This window comes from Myotis lucifugus, unplaced genomic scaffold (genome assembly GCF_000147115.1).
Source record: "Myotis lucifugus unplaced genomic scaffold, Myoluc2.0 scaffold_101, whole genome shotgun sequence".
NCBI lineage: Eukaryota > Metazoa > Chordata > Mammalia > Chiroptera > Vespertilionidae > Myotis > Myotis lucifugus.
In genome coordinates this window covers 620,021-628,352 of record NW_005871149.1, presented here as the reverse complement: position 1 = coordinate 628,352, position 8,332 = coordinate 620,021, and the positions used below count along the sequence as shown (strand labels likewise).

General features: G+C 42.7%; 1 protein-coding gene across 8 annotated transcripts in view; it reads right to left on the bottom strand.

The window, feature by feature from the left end:
- Positions 1 to 8,332, bottom strand: part of DENND2C (DENN domain containing 2C) — a 49,888-nt gene that overhangs the window by 8,966 nt on the left and 32,590 nt on the right. For 6 of the 8 annotated variants that reach the window (XM_006092488.3, XM_014458948.2, XM_023757030.1 and 3 more), the window contains 6 exons: positions 7,480 to 7,589; positions 5,529 to 5,598; positions 4,712 to 4,789; positions 3,874 to 4,014; positions 2,381 to 2,529; positions 1,738 to 1,915 (listed from right to left, as the gene is read on the bottom strand). In XM_006092488.3, the coding sequence (XP_006092550.1) occupies positions 1,738 to 1,915; positions 2,381 to 2,529; positions 3,874 to 4,014; positions 4,712 to 4,789; positions 5,529 to 5,598; positions 7,480 to 7,589 (726 nt within the window). Of the gene's footprint in view, positions 1 to 1,737; positions 1,916 to 2,380; positions 2,530 to 3,873; positions 4,015 to 4,711; positions 4,790 to 5,528; positions 5,599 to 5,729; positions 5,789 to 7,479; positions 7,590 to 8,332 lie in introns of all 8 variants that reach the window. The other 2 variants (XM_023757028.1, XM_014458949.2) reach the window with 2 other exon arrangements.

Below are 8,332 nucleotides of genomic sequence, written 5' to 3'. Positions count from 1 at the left end.
GCCAGTCATGATTCTCTCTCATGCATCGATGTTTCTCTCTTGCGGTAAGGGGTGAAATCAATAAACATATATATATTAAAAGCACAAGAATAAAGCTTCCAAAGCTTCCAAGATATAAGTAGAAGGATATCTCCATAAAGTTAATATAAGCAAAAATTTAAGTAGCTCACACATACAAAAAAACTCCTACCATAAAGGAAAAGATTGACAATTCTAACCACATTAAAATTAAGAACTTCTGTGCATTAAAAAATGCTGTTTTGGAGAATGAAAAGGCAAGCCATAAAGGGCTGGTATCTAAAATATAAAATGGCCTCTTAAAAATCAGTGAGGATGAACAATCCAGTAGGGAAGATAGACAATGAATTTTATACAAAATGATTTCAAATGGCCAATAAATAGAAAGATGCTCACCCTCAACAGTAATCAAGGAATGCAAATTAAACCACAATGAGTATACCACTACACACCCACCTGAGAGGCTAAATTACACAAACTGATGATGACAAGTATTACTGGTAAGGAAGTGGAGCAATAGGAACTCTTATACACTACTGGAGGGAGTTTAGCTTGCCACAACTATTTTGGAAAACAGTATGGACTTTATTTACTAAAGTTAAAGATATGCTTACCCTATAACCCGGCAACTCCACTTCCAAGTATATACCCATAGAAATGCATGCACATATATATACCCAGGGTCATATACAAAAATATTTACAGCAGCATTATTCATAATAACCCCAAATTGGAAACAACTCAAATATCCAACAATGGTAGGATGGACAAGAAAACTGGCACATTCACACAAAGGAATACTACACACAATGAGAATGATCAAATTACTGTTAAATTCATCAACATGGATGAATCTTACAGACATAATGCTATCAAAAGAAGCCATTCAAAATATATATATTCAATGGGCAGGTCCATTTATATCAAACTTAAAACCAGGCAAAACTGAACTATATTACTTAGGGGTACATGCCTAGATGTAAAACTCTGAAGTAAAACAAGTCAAGACAGTGGTTACTTTCTGTGGGGGGTGGGGAAGGGAACAGTGACTAGAAGGAGGCATGAGGGGACCTCTGGGAAGAGAGAGGGGAGGCTGGCAGTGTTTCCATTGCTGCAATGTTCCCACTCTATTTAGTGTTAGTTACATAAGCAACATTGTGATAATTCACTGAGCTGTACATTTTGTTTTGGGCACTCATCTACATGTGTGCTATAGTTGAAATAATTTTTAAGTTAACTCAGAGTAGTTTTTATGTTTGACTTAAAAAAAAAAGACTTGCCCTAGCCAGTCTGGCTCAGTGGATAGAGCGTAGGCCTGCAGGCTGAAGGGTCCTGGGTTCGATTCCAGTCAAGGGCACATGCCCGGGTTGCGGGCTCAATCCCCAGTGTGGGGTGTGCAAGAGGCAGCTCATCATTGATGTTTCTCTCTCTCTCCCCCTCTCCCTTCCTCTCTGAAATCAATAATTAAAAAAAGATCCAACCTTCGAAATAACACAATGAGTTCATAGTTCACTATTGTAAATAAGATATATGTGTACCATAGATTCAGGTATACTGTAGGATTTTTCTCATTGCAGTAAAAAGATAAAAAATATGATAGCATAATGCATTAAGAATAATTATGTATTAATATTAATTAACAACTCCATCACTCTTTAAAGATCATTTGTTTTCGCTGTCAGTGCGCCAGTCTTTCCATAGGCACTACTCCCCTCTCACCTCTTCAATGGGCAGGTCCTGGAGCTGTGGTAAGGAGCAAGACAGGATTCCAATAAGGAACGGAGTAGGTGAGCACACGATGTCGATCATAGATGCTGGCAGGACTGGGATGTAGGTATGCTGCCAGGTAAATGGATACAGTGTGGCAACCACAGCATGGCCACATTTTGACAGGGTGCTGGCAAGAGGAGAAAGCAAATGGCATCACATACAGAACATCACATGGAGGGCACTGCAGATGTTATGTTAGAATTACTAACTGATGCCAGTGAGCATAAATGAACAATTCTGTGATTACCCATTTTTAACATTTTCTTTAAAATTTTAACTTAATTTACTGAAAGTCTGGAACTTCCAATTTATATTGCTAAAAATTGGTGTGTACATAGAAAAGCAATACCAATTTTTAACTGCTTAAGCAAAAACACATTTAGAAAGGTAAATTAACTGCAACACCCAAAAGTCACCGGTATAGCTTAGTGCAAATAGGTTTTGGATTATTTACCATTTAGAATTATCTATGTCACCAAGGCATTATGTAACTGATTAAAATCATACAATTTTTTTTAATATGCCCAAATTTTAAAATGGTCAAAATCCATAAAACACCAGTAGAAAGTAACATAATTTACTTATTTCTCACCTTAGGCTGTTGGCCACAAAGATTACCCTTCGCTCCAAAAGGAGAGACGCACAGACCCGAATGAGATGACACACGCTCAGGCACTTAAAGAGACATTCAAAGTCCACATGTTCCAGCCGGGAATCCAGTGGTCGGCAGAGTTCAACTGACTGCAATGCAAGAATCTGAATCAGGGGAGCTGATGCAATGCTAATGACAGGACTAATGGATCCTGTCATTCTTTTACAGGTCAAATTCAAGAAAAGGGCCTGCTACAAAGAGTTTGTAAAGCTGCCTAGTCTAATCCCAAGACTGAACACCTTTGTAATTTTGTAAATTTCTGGTAGAATCCTTTACCTCACTGACAATCTATATAATAAATAATAGACAAACATGGTAATTGACCGTACCTTCGCTACGCCTCCCATGGGCTAATCAGCGCAATATGCAAATTAGCCACCAACAAAGATGGCGGCTAATTTGCATACTGCAGGCAGGGCAGGACAGCACCATCCCGCCTGACCTGCCGCCATCTGGGCCTGCTATTTGCAACCCGGGGCGGTGGGGTGGGACAGCGCCATCCCGCCTGCCCTGCTATCTGCGACGCGGGGTAGCGGGCGTCTGTGTGTGACCCAACCCGGGGCGGCCGGGCGGTGCAGCTGTGATCGGCCAACCTGCCCGGCCTCCATCCGGGCATCCCGTGTGCAACCCGACCCGGGGTGGCTAGGTGGTGCAGCAGCGATTGGTCGGCCCACCCGGGTGTCCCATGTGCGACCTGACCCGGGGCAGCCGGGTGGGGCAGCAGCAATCTGCCGGCCCGCCAGGCGTCCCGTGTGGGACCCGCCCGGGGCGTCCCATGTGCAAACCAACCCGGGGCGGCGCCCCAACCCCCAGATCGGTCCTGCCGTGTGCGCGACCCGGGGAGGCAGGGCAGGCACCAAGGGATGGGGCCTGCCATCTGCCACCTGGGGAGCGGGCCTAAGCCAGCAGTTGGTTATCTCCCAAGGGGTTCCAGACTGTGAGAGGGCACAAATTTTTGTGCACTGGGCCTCTAGTCTATATAATAAAAGGCCTGTGGTTTGTGATGCTGTTATGGTCACCAGGAGGTGCATGGAGCACCTCACGGGCTGAGACTCGCGGCTCGCACAGCGAGGCAGGGCTCGAACGGGGCTGGCAGGGCTCTCGGGGCTCACGCAAGGCTGGCTGGCTGGGCTCGCGTGGGGCGGGGCGGGTCTGGGGTCCCACCGGCACAGTGGGTCTGGGTCTCGAGCGATTTCGTGCGCTAGGCCTCTAGTAGTATTATAATCTTCATTTATCACAATTTATTGTAATGCCTGAAATTGTCATTGCGAAGCAGCTCAACTGGATATTTCTCTGGTGCTTTGTGAGACTAAAACATTCTATATTGTTTACAGAGAAGGGAAAACTATGCCCCGAGGCTTCTGGAAACTGCCTCCTACTGTCAGGCCTGCTTTTTGGCAGCTATCAAACCTTTTCAAAATGAGCAAACTCACCCCATCTCCAGCCCCAGGGAGGTAGCTCTTCACTGTGATGGTGCGTCCAGGGGCGGGGAAAGGAGCTTCCATGACACTTCGCATGAAGGGATAAACCAGAGCTGGAGACATTTCTCTTCTCTTCTCTACTTCGTCCAAAATCTACACACACACAATATGCTCTTTTATTAGGAATTCAGTCAAAAGACATAATGAATCCTATTAACGAACTGACAAACTTGGCCCCCACATTTAAAAATAACACCAACAGATTAAAAAAAATAAGCTTCAGCATTATCTGCCTTCATTAAAGGCATTATACCTCTTGGGGGTATCTTTGTATCCCCAAGAAAAGTTATTAAAATAAATCAACTTATTTTTAGAAGATGAGCCCCTTTCTATTTCCTGCAGTTGGGGGTCCAGGGAAAAAAATGAGACAAGTTAGCTTCAGGCTATGTTCTCCTTTAAGCTGGGAGGTTTAGCAGACCAAGATAAGGGGCAGGGCAAGAGCATCTGGATTAGAGATTAAAGCCTTCAAACCTGTGGCTCTAACTTACTAATGCAGCGGTTCTCAACCTGTGGGTCATGACCCCTTTGGCGGTCGAACGACCCTTTCACAGGGGTTGCCTAAGACCATCCTGCATATCAGATATTTACATTACAATTCATAAGAGTAGTAACATTACAGTTATGAAGTAGCAACGAAAATAATTTTATGGTTGGTTCACAACATGAGGAACTGTATTTAAAGGGCCAGAAGGTTGAGAACCACTGTACTAATGGGAACTCTACGTCATCGGAAACCAAACTTACTCAGAGCTCAGAGAGAACACCGCTTTCCACTGTATTCTCCACTCACCTTTGAAAAAAGGTTGAAGCAGCCTAGGCGACTGACCATGCAGTAAACCTCGGGGAGTCGCTTTCCTTTGCCTTCAGGCTAAAAGAAAACACACAAAGCAAAAGTTAAGCAGCGTAAGTTTTTTACTAATTTGGACTATTAACACTCTCTTAATACTCTTTCATACAGAGTAGAAATCAAGGTTCTCATCCTCAATGAACACTGAAAGATGGGAAAATGGTAAAATACGATAGCATAATTATTCCAGGTTTAGTGGGGGCATTTAAGCAAGAAGAAAGTAACTCGGAGCCCTGGATTGGCTCATTGTGCTCCATTCCTCAAATATATCCAGACTGATGCAGGCACTGTGTCAGTGGTTTCTTTCTCTATTACAAACCAACAAATAAAATAAATCCACACCCTTTTATTCTAAAGTACTCTGTGGCTAACCCCAATCTTGCTCTTATTGTTGAAAACTAACATAGCTTCTTTAACACTCATATCATTTAAAAAAAATGTTTTTATTGATTTCAGAGAGGAAGAGAGAGGGAGAGAGAGAGATGGAGAAAAAGAGAATCATTGATTGGCTGCCTCCTGCGCACCCCTAACTGGGGATTGAGCCTGCAACCCGGGCATGTGCCTTTGATTGGAATTGAACCCGGGACCCTTCAGTCCGCAGGTCAACAACGCTCTATCCACTGAGCCAAACCGGCAAGGGCAACTCACAGATCATTGAGTAACCCTCAAACTCATCGGGAGATAGCGTTTCTGAAGTTCCTAGTGTGACTCTCTATTGCTCCTTGACCAACCCTGCCTGTAGCACAAGTCTGCAACTTACCAAAAGCTTCTTACAGTAACCAAACCACCGGCTCCCATCTTCACCAGTTAAGACAAAGGAGAACGTCTCACTAAAAACAAAAAACAAAAACAGGAACTAGTTTGAGATCCAAACAATTGTTTGACATTCCTCATAGAACAAACAATTGACAATTAGTCTAACAGCAGTGACTGTAAGAGGAGGGATTAATATTATATTTACAGCAAGTCATATTGCTCCCGAGGGAGAAAGTCCAGGCCTTGGGAATGTCCAGTCTTGCACTGGAGTGAGAGAACAGGTAGAGGACGAATTGTTGATGCTATTGCCTCCTTTTACTTTCTTTCTTTTTTTAAAAATATATTTTATTGATTTTTTACAGAGAGGAAGGGAGAGAGATAGAGAGTTAGAAACATTGATGAGAGAGAAACATCGATCAGCTGCCTTCTGAACACCCCTTACTGGGGATGTGCCCACAACCAAGGTACATGCCCTTGACCAGAATCGAACCTGGGACCTTTCAGTTCACAGGCCAATGCTCTATCCACTGAGCCAAACCGGTCAGGGCTACTTTCTATTTATCCAGTCTAGTTATTCATCAAGCCTATTTTCCTTTTGTTGAATGTCCAATTTAGTCAAACATATCGAAAAGCCATAAATGATTGTGATAAGCTATTTTTCCCTTCAAAAGTCTTCTATTTAGTTCTGAGAGGCCATATGAAATAGTGATAGGCAAAGGATAGTATCCTTAATATATAAAAATTAAGGATACTGTTCATAGGAAAATCACCAATTCCTCATTAGAAACAGAGAGAAAATATATGCAGAGATAATTTATGAAAAGAAGACTTTAGTTAGAGAGTGATTATCTCTGAGTAACCAGAATGCCAGTGACTTCTAATTTCTGCTTTTTATTTACTTTGCTGTATTTTCCAAATATCCTATATAATAAAAGCATAGTATGCAAATTGTCCCCTCGACAATTGTTTGGGAGTTCAACCAGGGGGCGGGACCAACCAGGGGAAGGGAGGGAGCCCCTGGCCGCTGGCAGCTGCTAGGGACCCTACCAGTGCATGAATTTTGTGCATAGGGCCTCTAGTTCTAGGATAAACATACATAACTTGTTTGGGCGGGGGTGGGATGGGGGCAGGGAACCGACCATGGAGCAGCCAGGGCAATAAGGAAGAAGTGGCCTGTGTGGTTGTAAGTGTAACTGCCAGCACAAAAGCCTCAGGATTGATGGCGCAGAGATGAGAGTGGCAATCAGGCTAAACTGGTTACAGCAGCTTAGTCTGGAGGCAATTGGAGGTGGAAGGGCAGGGCTCCTTAGGCAACAGCTGAGGCTGTCTTCCAGCAGGTCAGCGGCATGTGACATGGTTCACATAACCACCCTTCCAGTCAAAACGACATGATCAATAATTACAGTTTTGAACAAAGCAGTTACCGATTTATAAGCAGGATGCACGCACAATGGTTTATTAATTAAATATGGTATTTTTCTCTAGATACTGGGAAGAAGTTCTTTATATCTCCCCTCTCAATATTCTACATGGGAGCCTCCCACAGTGGCACATACAATCTGGACTGTGGCTTCTTCTATCAACTCGAAGGAGAAACAGATGCATTGCTCTGTTTGACCCTTTTCTGAGTCCCTAAGGTTGCCTTTTCCTTTTCTATCCACTTGGTGGCATTTCTGGTTGTATGTAAAGTGGAACTTTTTTCTCTGCAGGACTGGCAAAGTGGAGAGACTCTCACACTTGTTTTCCCTTTGACACTGACATTATTCCATGGGGTTTTTTTCCTGAGTCCCAGAGAGGAAATGTTCTAATTCTGTTTCTTCCTTTCCCCCCGCTGCCTCCTTGACCTGCCACAGTCCACACTGCTTCCCTGCTGGCTCTCCCACTTCTCAAGCACTCTGTTTGATTCTATGTTTGTGGTTCCAACAAATAGAAACCAGATAAAGTAGCCTATTTACCTCTTGAGTTCTGAGGTTGGAGCCCAGTCCTTCGAATCAGGAAAACAAAATTTGGGGATAACTTTGAGCCTCTCTTCAGTGTCTTTGGATTGCTTAAAGCCATTATCACCCTGAAAAAGATAACAATGCAGGTGACTAATAGACTGGTAACCACTGAAGATGCATTGAGAACAAAGTTACTGAGAATTAAAAAATTCTATTTTTACACAGAAATGGTATTGTGGAGATCCTATAACTGGACATGGAATATCAAATAAATAAAAATCTATTCTATAATATACTGATAGCAAAAACCTAGTCAGATCTAGATACTCTCTGATCAATAATCAAAGATGTTTTGAAAAAGCAGATGAATGTTTTTCAGAAAAGGAATTTTTAGAATCCACTCCATATATAATCATTTCCCTTAGCATGTAATCTTTGCTACCTAATTACTGGTTTGCAGCTTCCTGTAAAATTTCAGCATGGAAGACCCTTTTGTGCAAGTCTGGTATTATACTTAAAGGACAGTCTAAGTTTAGTTAAACCAAAAGACATTGAAAATTTAGTATAAAAACAAGCAGATAATAAGTCTAATTACCATATTGCCTTCATGTAACTAATACAAATGCTCTATCCTTTCATTTCTAAAGCAAAACATGCATCCATTCTGGGTCACTTGAATATTAAGTTCTTAAGAAATGGAAAGCATATTGTTAAATGACTCACAATCATTTTCATTCAAGGTTTCCTGCAATAGGACCGAGAGGGGCTTGGTCAGCTCTTTCCATCCCTAACTTATGGTGCCTAGTGCACAAAGATGCTAACAAATCGCTCAGAGACACCCCTGAGTCACTGCCAGAGTCAACCGGAT